General features: G+C 40.0%; 1 protein-coding gene across 9 annotated transcripts in view; it reads left to right on the top strand.

The window, feature by feature from the left end:
- limch1 (LIM and calponin homology domains 1) overlaps positions 1 to 24,493 on the top strand; it is a 261,489-nt gene that overhangs the window by 86,659 nt on the left and 150,337 nt on the right. For 8 of the 9 annotated variants that reach the window (XM_008111641.3, XM_062981645.1, XM_062981642.1 and 5 more), the window contains exon 2: positions 15,450 to 15,520. In XM_008111641.3, coding sequence (XP_008109848.2) covers positions 15,450 to 15,520 — 71 coding nt within the window. Of the gene's footprint in view, positions 1 to 15,449; positions 15,521 to 24,493 lie in introns of those variants that run through there. The other variant, XM_062981649.1, reaches the window with a different exon arrangement.

Below are 24,493 nucleotides of genomic sequence, written 5' to 3'. Positions count from 1 at the left end.
TCACAAATGGACAGCACTCCTTCTCCTAGGCTTGTGCATTTCGGCTGAACCTTGATCAGTTTCTGCTGGTTGGATACCGGTAGACCCCCATATCCATTTTCGCACGCCTCGCAAAAATAGGCGCACAGCTGGTTGGGGTTTTCGGTCCACATTAGGAAAATATGGCCAGATCCGGCCCATTAGCAGCAATGGAGGGGGCTCATCTTCCTGTCATTTTAGGCATTGACATCATTTTTCTTTATATCCTTCATTAAGACCTGGATTAAAAAGCATCAGAGTTAAGATACCACTCTTTTTGTGATCCTTTCCCTTTGGTCTGTAGAGGAGACCTGGATTTAATGCTTAGTCAAAGCTGTTTCTACTCTAGAGAAGACAGACGATACACAGGCGCTGCAGGCACATGCACTTTCTCTCTGCATGCAGCTTTCCAAGGCATTTTAAGGAGGCCCATGGAAGGAAAAGTGATGACCTGGAGCTATCCTACTCTGGGCTTCCTTTAAAAAGCCCTCTCTTTTCTCTTGATTTATACTGCAGGCCCTGGAGTGGTGCCTGCCTTTTTCCCCCTCACACCTTTTTTGCTTCAGGTTTAATGCTTCCTTAAAGCTGTTTCTACTTTCTACTCTAGAGGAGTAAATGGTAGTAGTTTTCTGTTAGGATTACTGATAATAATAATAATAATCATCATCATCTTTTAGAAGTATTTTCTGAAGGAGAGGAGGGGAGTAGAAAAAGGAGCTAAAAGGGTGACTCTCCAAGCCCCCAAACACGCGTATACCCCACCCACCCACCCGCATGTTCCCAACTCCCAGTCAGTCCCACTAAATAAAAAGAATCAAGAAAATAAAGGAAAAAAGATTTAAGAGAGAAGCCAAGCCAAAAATGCACTGAAGCCAGGATGCAACTGTGATGCTGAGTAGGGGAGGAGGAGCCGTGTTCAGCTGCCACATGGTCCCATTACGGACAAGAAACCATGACGGTTGGGCCCTTGCCGTTACGACCATCTGGCCAAGCCAAACAAGCTAAATTGGCCGAAGGGTATCGACCACTCTGAATGTATGCACAAGTCTACCTTCTTCATGGCAATGTACAGATATGTCAGTGCCTTATCCTATTTTTGATGAGCAATTTAGAGGGGCAAGCAAATGCAGGATTATGGAGGGAAGAGCAAAACCAAGCACTTAATAGGGAGGCATTTTCTTGCGGAAAAGTGGCTTGTTGCACCATAGAGGTCACTGTTTTTGGACAAATGCTACACATTTCTGTATGGCAATGAGAATTTTCACTAGGCACATGAAGGATTGTGCATTGCTGACTCTTAAGTCAGAAGCTTTACTTTTGGAAAGTCTAATGAATTTCAGCTCACTGTCTACAAAGCTCTGTATTGTGTCATTATATTTTTGGATTAGGAATGAGAATCTAAAAATAAAACCATTTGGATTTGATTTGAAAACAGGCAATATATCCCTTACTTTGACATCCCATATCAAAGATGCAGGCAAATCTACTGAAAGGCAGCTCATACTGTAATCTCAGCTCTTTCATCTTTAATCTGCTCAGCATCAGCTATTGTCAAGATACAGTATAAAGAAAAGGCTATGTTGTCAGGACTTGCATAGTTTGGGATTCGGTTATTAAAAAAAAGCATGAAAACTTTGGCCAGAAGGATTTTGTCTCATGTACGTATTTTGTGTACCTATGAAAAAAGAGAATAAATATGACAAGTGGCTGCACTGATATGTAGAAAGAGACATTGGAATGCTCCTCAGAATAATTCCTAACATTTTATATTCATTTTTTTTAAAAAAAACTCAATATGTACTTGTAATTATATTAATAAAACATGTGACTGCTTCACTGGAGATCAGCAGCTGGAGGTCCTTGGGCCCACTGGTACTGGCTAGGTTTCAATAACCATCTGAGAAGCAAGAATGGAGTATAAAAGAAATACATCTGAGACAACAGAGCAGAAGAATTCAATGTTTTTACTTCCTACACTGGTTCAGTCACAAGGCAATGTTTCATGAAACATGGCTGAAGGAACTATACTATATCCAGATCCCATGGAGCCCTGATCCTGGTTCTGTTCTACAGATCCCCAAATGGTCCTTGGTGCCTGTGGAAGAGTAATTGTTGGGTTGGGGTGGGTTAGGGGGTTGTAGCTGAGAAGGAAAGGCTACTAAGCATAGATAAAATGCCATGAGTACCAGTGGAAGTTTTGAGAAACTTAATTGACAAGGAGGGGATCATTTTAAGGTATTTTCACTTTATGGCCGCTATGACATATTTTAATGAACACCTATGATAGCCATTTGTAATGTATTATAATTGTCTTGCTGTGTATATGTTTTTATGTTAATTCATGATATTAGTGTTATCATGTCTATTGGATTATTTCATACTGTTTTAATTCTTTTGCTATACGTTTACTGTTATTATTGTGTATTACTTTGATTTTTGATGTATTTGTATTATTTTAGACATTGAATGTTTGCCTGTTTTCCTGTGTATAAACCGCCCTGAGTCCCTTCTGGGAGAGAGGGAGTTCTAGAAATAAATTTTTATTATATTATTACTATTTAGCTAAATCTGTTGTGGAGCAGTGAGGCCTCTTCTACATTACCATATAAAATCCAGATTATCTGCTTTGAACTGGATTATATGATAGTGTAGACTCATATAATCCAGTTCAAAGCAGATAATGTAAATTGTTTGCTTTGATAATCTGACAGCATAGAAGGGGCCTGAATTAATGTGTTCTGCCCCAGAGATTCTTCCTATATGTTAATTAGCATGGTGGGGGAGAGTCCTGGAATTTTTCTATAGAAGAGTTTTTCCTAGTTTTAAAAAGGGGTATTTTCTGTTGGAGAGTAGCAGTGTATTTTTAGAGTAATCAGTATTCAAAATCAAAAGGTGGGCAACAGCTAGTCCCATACCTCCCTCACAAGGTCTAGCAGAGAAATAAAGCACTCTGATAGCCATCTTTGTTGAAAAATATGACATAGGTTTACTTGCAAATGCTAAAGTTTTCATTGAATATCGTCCTGTGAGTTTCTGTTACAATTTCTCTTCAAACATGGAGGAGGGAAAAAAACAGTGCACTACTAAATGGAGAACAAGTCAGCTCAGACCAAACTTGGCATAACACACATTTCAGGCAAACCTATGCAGGAAAAGTTTTATGTTAAGTTTGATTTATAAAGATAATGGCCATTGCTTACATTTTGGAGTGAGATCTGAATGGGATTAGGTGATTAAAGATCTCATCACATTACCAAATTTCAACGTCCTAGGATGATTCCAGGATGCTTGGGGGACGGAGTCTGCCAGAGCCCATCAGACAACATAGGGCTACTTCCGGGGGGGGGGGGGCTCCGTGCTTCCAGCATGCTGGCAAGTGTCCTAGGAAGCTGCCCAAAGAATACGAGAGGCTTCCTGTGTGCTTATTGAGTACAATGTAGAAAGTGCAGGGGAAGTTGGGTGGCAATGCTTCGCCCCGTGGGATGGGTAAGGGGGTGATGCAGATCACGGGCGCCGGGTTCCCCCACTGCCTGCTGAATTCACCACGCTTCCTGCTGAATCCCTCTACTATTACCCACTCTTTGGGCCGCAATGTGATGAGGTCCTAAGTGGGAGTTGTTGGAGATTGTAAATGTTAATGGAAGCTCTTATATGTGCCTGAGAACCCAAAGTCACCATGCAGGATAATGACGCACCACCCAGAACAAATAACACAGGAACTTTACTAACTTTGAGAGGTAAACAGAGCAGTCGTATTTACAATAGTCCCTCTGATTGCTTACAGAGATCAGTAGTCATAAATAGTCCTTTTAAGATCCATAAATCTGCTTCATTAACTTAGAAATATAGAGGCCTCAGAGAGCAGGCAGCCATCTTCTTTCCAGACTGTATCTCAGTCAGTTTACACACTCTTTCTGAGGTAAACCTGCTCAAACCGGCTCTCCAGCAGCATGACAGAGAAAATATCCAATCAGATTCCTAGCTCCTTGCAAATTCAGCCAATCAGCTTCTTACACGTGGTTTTCCAGTAAACCCATACATCATGGTGTCTTTACAAACCATAACAGGGGTGACCTCATGATGTGGCTTTTGTTCATGTTTGGAACAATGGCATCACCAAAGTTGGTGTCACCCAATGCAGGAAAGGGAGGCAGGCCCTGCTGGCCAGGAACTCACAAAGCTCTGGGCAATGAGCCCCTCCCTCATCAACTTGCCGGCAACTTGTGGCAACTTGTCACCTCCTTTCCTCCATGAGTTGCTAGGTGCTACTGGTACTGTACAAGCAAGAGGAAAGGCATGAGAGTCCCCTTCACATGCTGCCTGCATGGGAGTCCCCTTTTGCATGGGAGTTCCCTTCATATGCAGCCCCAGCAACAAGCAGCACCAAACTATTGGCTTTTGTTTGAAAGACACCATGACATTGGACTAGTACTTGGTTCAGCAACAGGAGTGGGGCTGTAGGTGGTAAGGAGACCATGGCACAGGAAGGACAGGCTAGGTTGTGGAACTAAGGAAGGGCAAACAACTGATGAACTGGGGTTGATAATATACATTAATTCAATAATTAATTTTATTTGACGTGATTTGGATGGTAAATTAGTTGGCTGGCTATCTGATTTAAATAAGTCTGGGCAACCTACCCCCCCCTCCCCCCCAACTTGCACATATAAGTATAAATTAGGATATGAAAATTTAATGCAGATTAGCGTCCTATGGGGCTGGGCTCAGATTCTTTTTAAGTGTCTAGTGAAGTGGAGTATATATTTCTGATCTCTGTGCTAGTTATATCTGGATGTCACTTAATATATTTCCTATGATTTCCGTTCCCTTTGATGTTGGAGCCAATTCCTATCAAATTAGTTCCATGACCCGAACACACATTATAAACCCAGCTTGGATTTATTCTTAAAGCTGGCCCCTAAATTTTTCCCTCTCTTTATTATCTTCCTGCACACCTTTATGTTAAGCGTTTGTGCAGATTGCTAGCAAAAGGATTCATTTTTACTGCTTAAGTTTAGCACTGGGTCTCCAAGGTACCAAGGTAACCTGGCAAATGTGCATTTCCAAGCCCTTCTCAGTCACATGTTTTTAAAATTAGGAGAAACTGATTCATTTGAACTACTGTATTTTGGAATGTATCCCAGTGCCACACTGAACATAGTGAAAAGCCTAGTAATTCATTTCAGTAGATTATGAATTGTCCCTGAAGTTTTTTTTTTAAAGTTCTATTTGGAAATCGCTTTTTTAAAAAAAGCTTTCTACTGAGCACAGAGCAGCAATATAAACAGAAATCAATGAAAACACAAATCCTCCTTAAAAATAAAGTGAGAAATTACACTTTGTGTGTCTTTGCATTGACACTGGGCTTTAAAATTGCTGTTTGTGGTGTCGTCCCACTAATGTGTCGCATAATGGATGAGTCTGTACTGACAGAGGCAGCAGGTGTTCTAACAATAAAAAAAGAGCAGATTATTGTTTGAACCAGCCATCTCTGCTCTCCATGCCCGGCAAACAAAACGTCCCCTGTATCTCAATCAGCAGGAGAAAATAAAAACAGCAGAGCAATTGCCGTATTACAGCATTGCAAACAACCTTGATTGGATGCGCCAGAAATAAATTGGTGTGTCTTTCCATCCCTTGTTACATGGAAATGGATTAGCGATTTCATTTTCTCCAGAACGACATCACTAGCCACGGATAGGTGCCGTAGGAGGACCAGATAAAAAATTACACCCAATTATTGCCTTGATTGTAAAATTGTCCTCCCTAGGGAGAAATCTACTGGAAGGTAATTGCTTTAAGGTTTATTTTTCTAAAGATGTTGATAACCTGCTGTGCACATGAGTACAACGCTGAAAACAAAATATGCTGAAAATGATGTTAACAAGATTCCAGACAGAGCATGGCTGTGGATGCAAAATGAATGGCAGAACTAGGTTGTTATTCTGTACAGCTTTTCTCTAGGGCCCAGTTTATATTCTCCTGTCCGCAAGTGCTGTTAAGTGTGGCCATATGGTAATATGAGTTATGCATGCAATTGCCTCCATTTCTTTCATTGTGAAGAATCGAATAAACATTTGGCCTCTGTGTATGCATCAGTGTTCTTAGAAACCGATTACATAGCTCTTCTGTCACAATACTTTCATGATTCCCTTTTGGTGAATTGTACACCATTGCTAAGAAAATAAATATTTAGAGACCAGTCTTGGAAAGATGTGAAAACTTTCTACCTTCTTCCTTACTGCCCTTCAATTGGCAGACAAATGCTTTATTATCATCTCAAGAGTTTTGAAAACTGAAATGTTTTAGGAGTGTCCTATATTTTAATTGTACTGTTTTTAAACTGCTCTTTTTCATTTAAATTGTATGTTTTAAATGGGTGTTTTAGGCAGTTTGATAAATCTTGATATTTTCTATTTTTTTTTAAAAAAAAGATGTACTTATTTCAGTTTGGAAGCTAGCTGAGTCCCAGTTTTGGGGAAAGGACAGAATATAAACAAAATATTTGAGGGTATATTTTTAGTTTTATAAATCACTCTACTTTTTATGCCCCAATGTGCCCCATCTTCTATAGTTTACAAAGGTTGCTTTTGCTGTTAATACTTTACCTGGTTGATGGGAATATCAGTTAATAGCCTGGCTGTTAACCCAAAAGAAAGGTATTTGTATCTTAGTATGTCTCACAATTTTCTGCACTGCACAAGACATCTGTAGCAGATACTAGGGGTGTGCGAAATGGCAGAAATCCATTCATTCTTGTTTTGTTCTGTTTTCATTTTGAATTTCGTTCTGTTCTGAAACACAAATGGAACTCTGGATCCCGAATTACAAATGTAAACAGCCCCCCTCCTAATCTCCCAGAAACTTCCCAAAAACAGAATTGGGGGGGAGAAACACACCCCAAATTCAAAATGAAAACAGAACGAAAACAGAACAGACTCCTGTCATTTTGCACACTCCTGGCAGATATTCAGGAACTGAGAGGACAGTGTGAGAAAGTTTGAAAAACATCAACATATGGCATTGTGTGCATTGAGGGCTTAAACTGCGAATGCTATGTTGTCATGAACATAATTTTCCCCCACTTTTGCTAACATTGTCCCTTAGTTAGTATTTGTACCTCTTTCTCAGCACCAGGCATACCAAACCCAGTCCCTCTTTCCTTAGTGTGTCATTTTCTATTGTGGATGAGTGTGATCTGCCTATTATATGCTTAGCCACACAGATTTAGATCTGTGAAGTACGAGGTGCCCTATTCTTTCACTGATGCAGTGAAACAAAACAAACCACGAATAAGCTTTGTTGGATTGTCCTCATAGCCATTCTAGGTTAATAGATGCATGGAAGTTAACTGTCAGTACTGCTTAAAATGAATGTGCAGAGGCATGCAGATATTCTTATTTGGAAAGGGGGCTTATTTCAGTTGTAGGACACATGTTTTGCATACAGAAGGTCTCTAGTTCAGTCCCTGGAATCTCCAGTTGAAGTGGATCAGATAGCAGTGAATGGGAAAGATGTCTGCCTGAAACTATCCAAACTTGTTGCACATTTAATCCAAAACTTGCAAAAAAATCCCTTTTTGGTCTACAGCTCCTAGAATTCCCAGCCAGCCTAGCCAGTGACCATGCTTATGGAAAATGTCTGTAGTTCAAAGGCATGATTGTTCCCTATTCTGAATCACTAGGCTAGTTAGATATTCTGACCAAGGTTAACATGGCTTCCTATAGACTTTGTCACAAAGGCCAGACAAAGTGTCCCCCTTCGCCGAAGAAAAAAAAAGGCAGCAGAGCGAATCTGTTGCCCTGCATACCGCTCCCTTGCAGCAACGCTTCCCCATCACACATGGAAAGCATTGCCCTCACAGCGAGGATCCATGATGGATCCATTGGAGCCAGCACAACATGGGGAGGCTCCCATGCAGGGAAGGAAGCATCATATGATGTTTCCACTCCAATTACTGGCAGGGCCTCCACTGGAAGTCCAACAACGTCGTGAGATGGGCAGCATGTCAATTCATCGTTGGACTGGCGGGGAAGCATCCTAGAATGCTTCCCAAGCCCCGTCTAATAAAGTGGTATGTGGAGCTTCCATCTCACTCAAGACACTGACCATTTGAGGTCCTGTGTTGATTAAGCAGCCCAACTCTACTCAAAAATGTCTTGATGTCATGGCTTTTAGGCCTGTTCCTGGGGTTATTTGTGGATAGCCTGTATCAACTCTAGTTTTTTGGGCCCATCCAGACAGGGCCCAGAACGTGTGAGCTTACGTGCCTTTATCAGAGGCATCCAAACAATGCTTCTGGTAAAATCAAATTAATTCAATACAAAACAGGAAAACCCTGCTTTGTCTTGAATTACATGGCAATACCCAGATCTTTGATACAGTATGGACCCAGTGTGGATTAGACTCAGAGTTCTTTTATTATGAGCTTCTTTTGGAGTTTTTTGGGGGTGTCTGGGTGCCCTCCTGGAAGATACCAGGAGGGCATCTAGACACTCCTCCAGGAAAGTACAGGTTTTGGGGGGACTTAAATGCATGCCTAAGTGGGTTTCTTAAGTGCTGTCTGGAAGCAACCTGAGATATGGCTATCATGATTTTTTATTGGCAAGCAGAAAGCAACTGGTAGATGACATCTGTATTTAAAATCAGTAGGTCAAATATATCCAGAAACAGTTCTAACATTTGAAGCATCAAAATGTGTATTAGCCAGTGTTATTTTCAATCAATATGGAATCCCGATGCGGTTATAATGCATGACAAAAAGTGCATTGTGGGTCATTCTTTAAAGTTATTTACAGTAATGTATTTCATGCTCCCATAACTCAAGAGCACCCATCAACTTTACAGGAAGTTTCTATTCAAATGTTTTGAAAATATAGCTATATAAGTTGTTTATCTAAAACCTCTCTCCCCTTCCCCTTCTTTCTCTCCTCTTTTTCTCTCCCTCAGGCCCAAATTCCATGGCTATTCTGTAACAAGAATAAATTGTGCAGATTTATTTAGGTTTTGTGAGTCATACGAGGGAACGGACATTAAAGTGTAATCAGAATTCCTTGAAAACTTATTTCTGCACTTTTTTAGCTTTTAAGATTTCAAGATGAATTCTTTTCTCAACAATTTAATAGCAGTTATGGAGACAAGAAGCTTGCTTTTAATGTTTAAGTCCATGAGCAAGGCAACATTCTTGATTTGCTTATTAGATCTTTTTTGGGTTGCCCACATTCTCACCTTAGGATGGGTGAGGGGCTAGCAAAGTTCTCTCCCCCCCCCCCCCCCATTTCGACATAATGATTTTGGATCTTTTCCTTTCAAGAAGGCTGGCTTGGCATTGAATCTGATGCCTTTTTGAGAACCAGGCCAAAATATGTATATTATTTGTTGAGTCTTCTTAGTTGCTGCATTTTAAAGCACTGCTTTAACTTAAATCTTGGTCATACTGCTGTTTTATTATTTTTTATTATGAGCTTTTTTAAAGTTAACTGCTCTTACGTTTGATACAGCAGGATAAAACACACATGCAGACACATAATATAGAAAACAGCAGAATACTGAGATTCTTGGAGTCTAAATGCTGCGTCAGCCATCAGTCCCACACACTATCCTGTCTCTAAACCATAAAATACAGTCTGATAGCATTTGCCTGTTGTAAGTTACTGAATTTGAAAAACAACTATTCTGTTGCCTCTGCTTTTCTGAAACTTAAAAAAATTATTTGTTCAGCTCTACCCTCCACCCTGTTGAGATCTACATGGTGCCTTCCTATCTTAACCTGGCAAGTGGTGGAGAAAGAGACACCCAGGCTCCAGTTTAGACATTATAAACAAGGATGGTTACATTTCCCCCTTCCAAAAGAAGGCAATTATTTCGTTCTTTCTACCTACCTATCTTAATTATGCAGAGTGAAGTTGCTCTGAGAGCTAAAGTGCTTGCTAAGTTAAAGGCACAGCAAGGAGCAGACTCTTCTGTTTCAGTCTTTACTCAGAAGTGAGGATATGGGATTCAAATCCAGAGCAGTAGCTTATTTTCCTAGATTTGTTTACCTCTTCTGCCTGGGAATCAAATATCATAAGACAAAGCAAGTAAAATATGCTTTATTTTAAAGGTTGAACCACAATAGAGAAAACTCTCTTTCTTTCACTAATCTGGAAGAGCCCGACATGGATTCAATGAAAGGGCATATATATAGTGTTTGTGGTAATAATTTATGTACCAAACATGGGTTTCTTTGTTCCAAATTCTCACTTTCTAGGGGCCCCTCTACACATGCTGTAAAAACCAGAAGTAACCAGATCAAAAAGGAGGGGATGGCTAAACGATGTTTAGTCAAAATGTGGGAGGGATCAGGTTAAGAGGTGAAAAGCGTGTGTTTAAAAAGTCCTCTTATAACCTGATTCCAGTTGAAAAATACACATCGTTGCATGACGGTATAATCCTGCAGTCATGCAAAACATATGCATTCCTTCCCCTCCCCCTTGTGTAGACTGCTCCAGAGCGCGTACACTTTTTAAAAGCCTGAAATAGCTGATTGGTCTGTCAAAAGAACACATAGGTGATGCAAGGGGAGCACAAATGGAAAACATTTTGAACTCTCTAAAACTCTTTTACATTTTCTACTTTTAATCAGAGGTTGACTTAACAATTGGGAGAAGAGAAAGTTCTGATGTTTTTTTTTTAAAAAAATACCTCCATTATGCACTGGACCTCATATAGGTAAAGGTAAAGGTTTCCCCTGACGTTGAGTCCAGTTGTGTCCGACTCTGGGGTTGTGCTCATCTCCATTTCTAAGCCGAAGAGCCGGTGTTTTCCGTAGACATCTCCAAGGTCATGTGATCTTCCCACCAGAGCGGTACCTATTGATCTACTCCCATTTTGCATGTTTTCGAATTGCTAGGTTGGCAGAAGCTGGACCTAACAGCGGGCGCTAACTCCGCTCCCCAGACCTCATATGCACACATCCAAATCTGCTTATATTTATATTAAGATATTCACACATGTGCATATAGGGTCCAGTGCATAATGGGGTGAATTTTTAAAAATAAAATTCTGCTGGATGTCTCCTGTCCACCTTCTATCTCGATCTGCTTCAAAAGAAGATTGTGAGGACAGCAGGGGAACATTTCCTAGAACTGAGTATGGACCGGCTACCAGGTCCCGGAGTTTTTAATCCCATTTTTAAAATGTGGGTTTTGGTGCTGTCTGAAAGCTCCCTACTTAGCTATGAAGGCCAAGAGAAGGTTTCCTAATTCACATACAGACATGGCTTAAACCCGTGCCAAAGCAGGTTTAAAAAACCCGCTTCAGAGTGAGTTTAAGTCCACACTCCCTCCCTAAAAACCTAGACTTTCCTGGGGTGGGGGCCCCCAAAAAAACCCAAACTCATCGGGCCGACATTACGGCGATCCTGGAGTTCACCTGGTGCACAGAAATTATGCCCCAAGAGATTGGGGGAGGAGTGATTTTCCTCATCCCTGTTCCCCCGTCTCCTGGCACATCATGTCAGGAGGACATGGTAAATTTGGTAAAAAATTTTACAACTTTTTAGAACTGTTTTGGGGGTTCTCAGGGAAGTGGTGGGCGCCATCTCACTTTTCTGGGCTTTTAGAAGCTCGAAGACGTGAGATAATTATGGGGACTGACCCCCAGGTAGTAAGTCCCCACAGGCACAATATCCCATTAGACCTGGACTTTTCAGGAATGCCCAAGTCTAATGGGGTATTAAATTAATTTGGGACAAAGCAGGGTTTACCTGTTTTCTCCTAAATTGATTTTCTTTTAACTGAGATGCATTTTGGAGCCTGTCAGGAAGTGCCCCTAGATGATCTGAAATAATAGCATATTTCATCTACAATACTTACTAATTTTGGTTCTGGTCAGATGATTTACTTCATGCTAACTCTTCTGATATTGTGGTAAAAACTACCAAATGCTTGAGGCTATTTACACTGGTGTCCACAAGGCACTTCCTCCAGAGTAGTCCAATTGAAGGAAAGAGTACAGTTACTGAACGTATAACTTGGAAGTTACATTCTTCCCAGGAATACTCTAGGATTAAACCTGAGCAAGAGGCCTGTGGATTTCAGCCTCCACGTCTTTAGGATAATCTCTGCAGCTATTTTTGTTTGCTCTAGCATTCTTGATGAAAAGAGTCTTTGCTTGAGGCCCACATGCACATGTTTGGACGATTTTTCTCTAAGCACAGCAGTATGAAAACTATTTAGCGCAAATAAATAGATAAATGGATGCTTTATCAACCATAATCCCGGCATCCTTTTAAAGATAAATGATCTCTTTATGGCTGCGTTTCACATAATGCGCCCCTAATACGTTGCTGGAAATAAAAACCCTTCCTTGCTCGCTATCCATCTCACATAAAAACCAAATAATTGCATCAAGGAGCAAGCCAAGCTCTCATTAAGTTTTGGCATTGCCCCATCAGCTGGCTTCTGAAATTTTGTGGGATAGGAAAAAATTCACCTGGGGACAGCATCTGTTTCATTATTTGTAACCTTTTGCTCCCCTTCTTTTAACTGTAAGCTGTTCTGACACCTGGGGCTTGTTAGCTTAATGCAATGGATCATGTCAAGCCTCAGTAATATGAACTGATGCATGCTGAAAACAATTGTGTAATATGGCATTGTTTAGTGGTCATGCAACAGTCATTTTTTGCAGCAATCACCAATTTACAGAGGAGTGTATACAGTCCGTCCTCAAGTTACGAACATGATAGGTTCTGTAGGTTCCTCATAATAATAAATCTCTTTCAGGAGTGAACTTCCCTTCTTAGGGGTAGATTTCTCTCATTTCCTGTTGTCTCACCCCTGTTCTTAACTATGAGTCATTTGTCAGTCGAATGTTTATAACTCAGGGACTGCCTGTATTCTATTCCCTACACTCCCACACCAACATGCATGTGCTTGTGTGTGTATATACGCATGTGTATATGTGTACATATGAATATATTGGGGGAGAGACAATGTAGATCCAGTTCTTCTGGGGTTTGTGCTGTACGCTAATCACTAGTTATTCAAAAACATTTTTAGCTATTTAAATAGAGTATACAATTGATTTAAATATACAGCAAGCTCTCTGAAGCTGTATTTGGCTTGACCACTTGGGGAAAACAGTTATTACAGAAGCCTGAAAAAAAATCCAGTTGAAAACAGAGGGACGAAGGATTCAACTTCCTCCTCATGCTGCACCTTGTTTTGCTAACGGAAAGACCTCCAAGCCACCCCGTTATTAACAGCCGTACTTCTAATTCAATTACAATTATTAGCACCTATGACTCGTGTGATTGAGTCTGCCCATGTGTAGTATGGTCTTCTCCTTTTTCTACTGTTTTCTTAGGCCCCTTACATTCCGTTGTATAAAATCCACATTGAACTGGATCATATGATAGTGTGGACTCAGATAATCCAGTTCAAAATAGATATAGTGGATTATCTGCCTTGATATTGGTTATATGCTGTGTGGAAGGCCCCTTAGTGTAATGCCCCCTATAAATTGGGGAAACCCTGCTCTCATTTCCACCTGCTTTGCAGGTGCGGCTGGTGGGGACGAGAGGCAGGGCCTTCTCAGTGGTGGCCCCTTGACTGTGGAACTCCTGTCCTAGTGATGTGAGATCAGCCTCCTCCCTCCTGGCATTCAGAAAACAAATAAAATCCTGGCTTTGGAACCAGGTGTTCAGAGACTAGCTACAATGCAATAGACAGCTGGGAATTAATGTGACTGTAACTGGAATGGCTCATGGACTCTAATTATGGACTATGTGTTTAATGTATTTATACAGTGTTCCTTCACTTATCACTGGGGTTAGGTTCCAAGACCACCCGTAATAAGTGAAAATCCGTGAAGTAGGGACGCTGTATTTATTTTAATATTTATACATTATTTTAGTAGTGATTATACACTATTTAAAGTCTTTATCAACCAATTGTGTGTTGATAAATCACCTCCTTCTCCTCCTGTTGCCACTTGGGCTCTTTTTCTCTTCCTTCAACTTCTTCTTCCTCCCTTCCTTAGGCTGTAAATTGTAATTTTTATGATTTATAATAGTCTTTTAGAGTTTATTGAAAAACCGCGAAACAGCGAATCCACAAAAAGTGAACCACAAAGTAGTGAGGGAACACTGTAAACTGTTACGTTTTTGCTTCAATGTGGCATCGAATTGTGGCAAGCTGTAAACCACTCTTGAAACTCCCTTGGGGTGAGACAGAAATACTGCAAATGAATGAATGAATGAATGAATAAATAAATAAATGGTAAAACATCAAACATCTGGGTATCCCCTGGGCAATGTCCTTTTAGATAGCCAATTCTCTCACACCAGAAGCGACTTGCAGTTTCTCAAGTCGCTCCTGACATGAAAAGAAAGAAAGAAAAACAACCATATGTAGGGATCAAAATTACTATGGCATGAACCAGTGGTTCTCAACCTGTGGGTATCCAGATGTTTTGGCCTTCAACTCTCAGAAATCATAACAGCTGGTAAACTGGTTGAGATTTCTGGGAGTTGTAGGCCAAAACACCTGGGGAGCCACAGGTTGAGAACCACTGGCATGGATGATTCTGACTTTGGTATTCAGTTATATATCTTTGTATCTGAGGAACTTATGTCACTCCACAAATATATTCTGTCCCTTCAGCCAACTTTGATGATGGATGCAGTGGTGACACGGTGGAGAAGAGAAAAAGTTATTTTCCTCCCTTCTTTCCATTCTCTTGTTATGATGGCTAACTTTGTGCTGGGCATATAAGGTTGGCCATCATTACAAGAATGTTCTTGAGGTTTGCTGCTAGTCTTTCATTCTCTGATACCCTGCTAGCCAATGCAGCAGTGTCAAACCGAGAATTTATACAGGAGCCACTTTGGTTCCCATCATGAGAAGAGGATGTTTTGCTGCTTCTTTCACTAGCAGTGGAAGGAGAATAGGTTTGGGCACACCTGCCTGTTGGCAATAGGAATCTTTGGAATTGTGGGGGGTAGCAGACACAAATGGATCCAGAGACTCTTCTTCTACTTTAATTTGATCTATTTTGATTTAATTTGACCACCTAAGGAGAGGTCTGTGGCTTAAAAACGTACCTCTCCTTTTAAATTTCTGAGCCTCCAAAGTCCATTAAAGTTCATCAAAGCCTGTTTGAGAAGACCGCCTTTAATTTCCCATAAACACTAGTTGGCTATTAGGTCAGAGGCTGAAAATACTCGTATATCTGCAGGCTTTGGTTGGGGAGGGCCAATTCTGTTTCCTCAGCATTTACACAGATGCTGGACTGGGATATCTTACCATACAATAGCATGGTACACTCCAGATGTATTTTCCTATATCATCCTCAGCCAGTATGGGTATTATAAGGATTTTTGTTAAGACATAAAAGTCAAAACAAAACATAACTAGATTGGGACTAATTTCTCTTCCCTTCTTTTTCAGCAAGTAACAGGAAGAACATTCGGTGATAAAGATTTCCGGTTGGGGCTGGAAAATGGTGTTCTGCTGTGTGAGTAAGTAATGTCACAAATTGACTTACTACTTTTTAGTTCAGTTTGAGAAATCTGCTGTAGCTTTGGGGATCAAATATATGGAGGATTTGGCTTGTTGATGGTGGCCATGGAAATGTTTCACCAGTTATCTATATGTCCCCTTTGCTAGGAAGAAAAGTTGGTTTCCCAGATGCTGTTGTACACACCTGCTGCTTGGAATCAACTAATCTCAGGACAACCTCTTGTGTGGAACACCTCAAACCTAAATAGTTTTAGACAAAGCAAACAACTTAGGCTCTTTATCAAGATGTTTTGCATATTTAGTAATTGGACATTCATGTTGTGTTTTCGAAGTACGTATGCACATCTGGTGGAAAACCTTCCATTCCTTATGTAGTATTTCCTTTATATAGTTCACAGGGGAGGCTCTTAAGTTGTATCCAGTGTTATTTAATATGCAGTGTTCCCTTCTTGCTAGCAGGGATCAGGAATCTTTTGTAGTATATCCAGATTGATCAGATGTCGTATACCCAGATGTTTTGCTTTCAGTGTCCAGAACATTCTCTGGATCAGTTTCTAGAGTTCTCCTGTACTGTAACATAAAATTCAGAGACAATAACCAACATGGGTAGAAACTGGTTTAGTTCTCAATCAGAATGTAAAGAATATTTGCATATTTACTCATCCACCATGTGAAGCACTCCAGTTTATTCCCCCTCAAGATGTCATTACTTCTTTTGTGAAAAATTCAGTACCACGAAATGCAATATTTTTGTAGAAAACCACTATATTTTGACATCATGTGCTGATTTGAGCACAGAAATGTTTCCCACCCACAATGCCAAGACCCTAGCTGCTTTACTCAACAACAACAACAACAACAACAACAACAACAACAACTTTATTTTTGTACCCTGCATCCATCTCCCCTAGGGGACTTTTAGGAGAGCCTGGATCTTATGGGGTATCTAATTACTGTAATTCCAAATAAGTTATTCTAAATTAATTCATTTTTACCAGAGGTGTCATTTGGATGCCTCTGGTAAAATCCCAGACAGGTTCTGGGATATGGGCCTGTGTGGATGAGCCCTAAGGTATTGGAGAAAAGAGAAAACCATATTTAAAATTATGTGAGTTTTGACAGATATTTCCTATAAGAACCATGCCAAACTGTCTGAAAACATGCACAAATTTAAAGGTTTGCTTTCCCCCACCACCAGAATCCCATTCACGCTATTCTTTTGGCTGTAATTTGATCATAAATGGTAGCTGGAAGTAACATTTTATATGTGTCTTTTAAAAGTACTTGAAAATGGCAACTGGGAAAATAGTGTGTATGGTACAGTTAATACAGTGATGGCTCAATGTAAGAGTGCCTAGATCTGCAAGCGTGAAAACTGTTTTGAGAGGCTGTTCATTTTGGATGTTTTTTAAAAATGCTTTTGTCTCTCCTGACATTACTAGTTTCCATTGCTAACACAGCTGTGCTTCAGCTTGAGCCTCTTTTGTTTTTTGAGGAATGATTTCATAGCTTCTGGCACAGTAATTTGGATTGACTTTTACTGCATACAGAAATTTTAACAGGAGCTGTCCTTTTGTGCCAGAGAGGAGAGGTAATTCCCATTGCATTGCAGTTAGTTTTTCTTGTGTTAGTGTTTCTGTAGAAAAGATCACAGTTGCCCCAATTCTTCCCATTTTTCTCCCTGTACAGCAATTTTGCCAAGATTTTCTTTTCCCCTTTCCTTCTTTTCAAAAATAGACAAAGCTCTTTCTTTGTGGAGAACTTGTGGTGGTGGAATTGACTCCCCTTACCCATTTTCAACACTGTTCCTCTAAGTGAGGCCCGCATGGGTAGATCTGCTACAAAGTAATGCCTTCATGTCAAGCTGTCTCCCACTGCAATGGCTCACAAACTTGGATTTCCAGATGTTGTTGGACTAACCTTGGGGCATTTTATGCTGACTAGATATTCTAGAAGTTTGCAATCCAATGAGATCTGGGGGATGAACTTTGGGAGCTAATGGTTTAGAAGAGAATTCAGAATCACGTGGCCTTTTAGATAATAATAATAATAATAATAATAATAATAATAATAATAATAATAATAATAATAATAATTTATTTATACCCTGCCCCCTCTCCCCAAAGGAACTCGGGACACCTTACAACAAGCAACAATACAAAAAAATAAAATAAAACAATAAGTAGTTGTCTCCTGTCATCTCACTCCCATTCTTAACTATGAGTCATTAGTAAGTCAGGCATATGTAATTTGAGGAATGCCTGTATTGGAAATTACTGTCTAAAAATCTCTGGATTCTGGTGTAGTTATTTGTATAGTAATACATAGTGTACTTCTCTGTTTATGCTGGAGAGTACTGGCTCTATCAGGTGGGATTGGGGAAGTGTATTATGTCATGAAATCATAACATTAAATGAATGTTAAATTAGAAAGGGGAAGATCATTACACAAAGAGGATTTTTGTTGGCAGCTCCATGTTTCCTTTATTGCGGAGGTCCACTCTGTAATACATATATATATTGCTTGCTTTGGATTTAGGAGCTTCAGATATATGATTACTTCAAAGCTTTGGGGAAGTAGTTATTTTGATCTGTTTCACAGGTGAGCTGTCTATTCCAAAGGCTTAATATTGGTATGGCAATGGTGGTGGTTGTGATGGTTGATGATGATTAAACAGTAAACAGTATATTTTTATATCTGTAAGCCGCCCCGAGTCCCTCTGGGGAGATGGTGGCGGGGTATAAAAATAAAATTATTATTATTATTATTATTATACTGAATCCTTAACATTAAGACACAACTGAAAACCCAGCTCTTCCAGCAGGCCCACCTGGTCAATTTTGTGAATTTTAATTTGCATTTATCAGTTGGTTTTAACTTGTATTTTAACTCTATGTATCTTGTTGTATGACTTTTAATAGTGTTTTATTTCTTTCTTGTCTTAATGATGTTGTATCCCGCCTTGAGCCCCAGAGAGAGGTGGATGATTTATTATTATTATTATTATTATTATTGTTATTATTATTATTAACAATTGTAGTTCTGACAGACACTGTCAGAAGCCAGAATTTAAATTAGATATAGAAGAAAGATGAGGGCCGTTTGGTGACAATTCCAAAGCTTTTAGTGGGAAAAGAATTCGAAATTAAGAAGACTTCAGGATTTGAAAAAAAGAGTTAACGATAGCCCAGAAACTAGAGGTAACAGGTCCCATCTGGTTTGGGAAGTTAATCAACAATTTCATCACACGGACAAACAGACATGTTGCAGGACGTTTCCAGCACAGTTTCTGGATGGAGCTGCCCTGGATCTCATCAAATGATGCGTGGATACTTCCAGCAGGGCTCCATTCATAAACTGGGCTGGAAGCAAGGAGAACACGGAAGATTGCCTGTGTTCTCATAAGGTAGAATGGGGAAAACCACGTGTGGAGAAGCTGGGCAGTGATACTTCCCCCGTGAGATGGGAAAGGGGTGATGAGGACAATGTGGCTCCAAACACTTTTGGTCCCAAGGTTTTTGGATAAGGGATCCTTGTCTTATACCTGAATGGGAGGCTCCCAATGAATCCCAGGTACTGTGAGCTATATATCAGAAGAGGAAACTGGAAAATGCACCTCTGAGGATTCCTTGCCTAAGATAATCCTAGAAAATTCTTTTGGACCAAAACTGCTAAGGATTCTGGAAGTTTTTAAAAAGTACTTTTTCAACTTTTAATCTTAACCAAGGATGGTACTATATTAGCCTGGAAACCATGATTTTAGTATAGATTGCTGTCAGAGCAAGAACGACACACTATCTATCTAATACTGGTAGCTTGTAGCAGCTGCAGAATGATTTTAGCATCAGGCCTTAGGCACCTGGACTAAAGTGAACTGTACTGAATGAAGACTGGTACCGAGCAAGCAAATTATTTCAGGCTGATCATTGCAGCAGGATCTTGCCCAGTATTGTGAAATCTGTCCAAACTGTTTTCTCAGTTTTGCCTGCCTGTTTCAAGGAGCTTGACTGGGCCTACTGGCAAATGTTTGAACAGCTGTTTGTAATTGTCAGAGTTAGTTTTAAAGGAGCAGCTCACTATTAGTGTGAAGTGGTCTATTTAAAAAATGTGTAATAAGCAATCAAAACAATCCTTTAAGAGGACTTTTAAAGCATCGAGACAGTTTGAATTGAAACAGGCAGAAAAGATAACTTAAAGTTTAGTGTGATCTTTGAAAACAATTCTTCTGTCTTCTTCTGCTCAAGAAAGATTCAGACCCCTTCTACACTTCCATATAAAATCAGGATTATCTGCTTTGAACTGGACTATATGCCACTATAGATTTATATAATCCAAAGCAGATAATGTGAATTATCTGCTTTGATAATCTAGATTACATGGCAGTGTAGAAGGGGTCTCATTAAAAAGATATATTGCTGTATATCATGAATGTTGGACAAAGTCGCGCAAATTCCCTAACCCTCTGTTTTTTTAACATTTGGCCAAAAGAAATTGCCCTAAACCACAGAGAAAGTTTTCTGAGGGCTCTTCCAAACAGTGTCAAAATTGTTTTTTTTAAAATGGGGCCAAAAAATTCTGGGATCTGACAGCAAGTCTACACACAGATCTGTCAGTCCCAGGAAATGGTCCCCTGCTGTCCTCACACTTTCCTTTGTAGTGTATGGAGGGGGGACGGGGGACATCCGGCAGAAGTTTCTTTAAAAAATCTCTCTGAGATTCTCTGGACTACAATCAGATGCACACAATCAGATTTCTTATGTCTCTCTTCACTCAAATGTTAATTCAATCTCTGTTTAATATAATAAGAAAGAAATGAATGGTTGCAGAGAGTACTAATTGCTTTCTAATTCTGCTTCTGTTTAGCCACCTGTGTGTCCATGGCTCCATTTTTTGACAGCCCGATCAGCTATTTTGGGTTTTTAAAACATGGAGAACTCCACACAAGGGGCTGAGAAGGAATTCATGTGTTTTGCATGACTCTAGTGATATATAGTCATGTGAAGGTGCATATTTTTGGGGCGGAATTGGGTTTTAAGTTCACTTTTTAAACACGTACTTTTCAGCTGTTAATCTGGTTCTGTCTGCACTTCCCCTAAACGTCATGTAGCCACACACACTCTTATCCCAGTTACTTCCAGGTTTTACTGCATGTGTACAAGGGCCCTGAGTATAAGGACACAATTGAATATGCCACCAACTACTCATCACCCTATAGCTCATATTTCTGTTTTTACTTGTAGTCCCTCTCAAAATGGCAACAGGCCATAATGAGAATACCAAGTTGTGGGTCGGTCTCCAAATTCTCCTTAGAAGGCCCAACATGGGCCTGTGTACTGTGTTTTCTGCTAGGCTAGATGAAAGAGAATAACTTTGGAGTCCTGGGGAATGACCCCACTAAAAAACCACTCTACTTAAAAAACCTAAATACTTTAAATATCTATTATAAAGGGAAATATAACATTGAGGTTTGTGAAATTGACCTTACAAGTTACTGCATTGTGGAGAAGAAATGAGGCTCAGCAGTATTGAAATGGATGAGCTAGGACTTCGGAAAAAAGGATCTGTGCCCAGCGAGCATATGCTAAACCAAATGGACCAGGATAGAGAAACACTCACCACGCTGAAGACAAGTCATAGAGGTTTATTCAGATCGGCCAAAAGGGATGCAAGTACAAGTGGAAGCTTCAAAATGTACAAGCATAAACATACAGGGAAAGCACAACTTCTTATACAGTTTGACAACTATTCAAGACTCTAGCTCCCTCCCCTGACTGGTTGAAAGAAGGGCTGATCTGGAACCGGCGCTCTGATTGGTCAGGAGTTCCGCTGATGTTTCTTGCTTCCCTGTTGGGATTTCCTTTCGCAGTGAATCAATCAGCTAGTGGGACGCCCACTGGGAGGAGGCATCATTCACAAAAACAATGTTAAATAAATGACAATGAGCTCTTGATTAGCTCGGCTGTCCAGTTCCTTGTTTGACAAAGTTAGGAGCTTCCACAGACAAAGGTGCAAGACTTCTAAAACAAAAGGTGATGATCTTGGGCAATCAACAGCTGGGCTGTCAATAAAGAGGTTTAACAAATGTACATACTCTGATCCTCTGTTTACTCAGTCAGCAATCTCTCAACCTCAAGTGGGCCATTTAACTAGACAAACAATCCTGGGTTTATCAGGACTGACGCGGGAAACTACCTATCTGCATATATAAACAATGGGCTTTGATGATTACCTGGCTTGGGAAACAGCCAGAGGGATTTGCCCAACCTTCTTGTTTTGACAGAATTACCTCAGCGGTGTTACGGAAAGGTGACTTGTTTCTGGGGTACATCCTGTTACATTTCATAAAGAAGTTTATACATTTTATATAAGAAATAGATACAATACACTGAAAGATACAAGTTACACAGTAGGTTGAGGAAAGCACATACAATTTATTAAAGTGTTAGAAATAATAAAGTATTTTATTTGGGGGGGGGGGGGGAGTAAGCTGGCGCCGGTCTGCTTCTCATCTCCAATACTTCGGACTAGCGAAAGTTTGGAAAAGATTTTAAAAATAATATATTTATTATGGAGGCCTCAGCAAACTATAAATCTTTTGGGGAAGGGTATCATCGTGACTCGACAACAGCAATGAATAACTACTGTGAATAACTGCTTAAGTTTCCTACATACATTATTATTTTGTCTTTGATGTTCCAAATACACAAAGAGGCAGTTATGTACATATATTTCTCTCTCAGTAGCCATTTCCTTTACAGTTATATACAGGAGCAGTTAAAATGCACACTACAGAATTACGATACAGTTGTTCCACTTTGACTGCCATATCTGCAGCTTATTAAACCTTGGGATCTGGAGTTTAGTGAGACAATAGAGCTCAGTTGAGCTTCCTGGAAGATAATTCTATATATCGCTCCTTATATTGCAAACCCTAGGATGCCATAAGAAATCGCAATCAGATGGAGTTATAGTGCCACAACTGGGTGGTGTCAAAGGCCCCTGATTTCAGGATCAGGTCAAAATTTGTATTACCAATGATTTGGCTATAATATCAGCTGCTGACTTTGGAGTACTCTCTGTTCCGGACAGTTACATGTATTTGTGGTTAAGTATATCTGGCATGCAACTGGTTAATTTGTTGCTGCATAAGAGTAATAATAACTCTGCAAAATAATCATACAATTCCTAACAAGGAAGGTACTTGTTTTTGTCAGATACTTAACTTTGCTTGCTAGTGCATAAATACTTTGTTCTTACACACCCACATCGTGTATTTTCTTTTCTTCATATGATGAATATGAGTGACCCAAGCCACAAAGTGACAAAAGACCAGCAATTTCCTGAGCTTTACAGTGCTGTATATTCTAATGCCAAGCCATTATCAGCTTCATGGATTTGGCTTGTATCTAGCTTAGAGGGAGACGTTGAGTCTCATTAAGGACAGAGATCCAAGTTCAGGCCGGGACATTGGAAACAGTTTTGTATCAGGCCAAAGCTATAACCTGCAAAGTTTTATTGTTCAAAATATAATGAGAAATGAATCTTATAGCTTGGCATGGAGTCCATGAGTAAAGCAACGTGAAGCCTTTGCATCAAGTCAAAGCTATGCAAAGTTGCCGCCAGAACAACCTTCACAAACTTGGGAAAATATAGCTGGAGAGGAGAACCAGAGGAGAAAATAGCTTTTCCTAATAAGGCTGGGATCCAAAGAACTACTCTGGGCACGGACAAGGGTATGCTTATTGGAATGTGTGGCTTCCCATGCCATTTTGTAAACCGTTGTTGAAATTCCCTTTAATTTCTAAAGTTGCTTGCCATGTGGCATACTGGGCCACTTTTCAGCTAGCACCGTCCCAAAGTGACCTTTACTGTGCAGTTCTGTGCATTCAGGCCTAAGACTGCAATCTTATGAATGTTACTTAAGAGAAATAATGACTATATTTAATGGCACTTGTTTCCACTTTCCATTATGGGCAGGTGGGAGAGGGAAATTGCCCCCTCAGACCCCTGTCTTCCATTGAAAAGTAAGTCGCTAACCATTGTAGAAGCTGAGAAACCAAGTTAAAAATTTTCAACCATCATTCTGCTTATTTGTTTCCTAAGTACCATACATACTTATGTATTAGTATAGAAATTTTAGTCGAAAATTCAACCTAAAAACGTAGATTGACTTATCCATGGACAATGTGTGTACTGTACACTAACTAATCTATATAGATAAAAATGTACTGTCCACTTGCAGGACTGAGTTAACAACAAAACCACTGGACCAAATGCCACCAAATTTGGCCACTATACACCAACACATCCAAGGTATGTCCTTCACTAACCCCCCTCCCCAAAAAACGGATTGGCCTATATCTATTTTTCCCTTTCCCCCATCCCTTTTCAGCCTGAATGGTATAATAATAATAATAATAATAATAATAATAATAATAATAATAATAATAATAATAATAATAATAACTTAATTTATACCCCGCCACCATCTCCCCGTGGGGACTCCTCTCACACAAAGGGACACATAGACCTCCAATTAGAAAGTGGTGAGGGGAGGGGGGATGAGGAAGAGCTGTTCTCTCCCTGGCTGCCAGTTAGAAGGATAGGCCCTGCCCCCTTTAGGTCCCACCCACTTGGTATCATAGCAACCATCATCAAGAGAAAGTGAAAGAATCATAGGACCATAATTTAGGTGAGTGTGATGAGCTCATGCAACATGCATAAGCCTGTGTTTTGGTTGTTTTAGCCAATGAATTAAGTCATGGCAATGTTTATATCTCTTCCTTTGGAAAACTAGTATGATGTAGTGGTTTACGTGTTGGACTACAACTCTAGAAACCAGAGTTTAATTCTTTACCTGGCTATTAAATTCCACTGGGTGACCTTGCGTGAGACACACATTCTTATCCCCAGAAAACCTTGTAATAAGATTCACTTCAGGGTTGCCATAAGTCAGAAATTACTTAAGGGTA

This window comes from Anolis carolinensis, chromosome 5 (genome assembly GCF_035594765.1).
Source record: "Anolis carolinensis isolate JA03-04 chromosome 5, rAnoCar3.1.pri, whole genome shotgun sequence".
Classification (NCBI taxonomy): domain Eukaryota; kingdom Metazoa; phylum Chordata; class Lepidosauria; order Squamata; family Dactyloidae; genus Anolis; species Anolis carolinensis.
The sequence above is the reverse complement of the archived record's forward strand: the minus strand, read 5'-3'. Positions and strand labels throughout refer to the sequence as shown.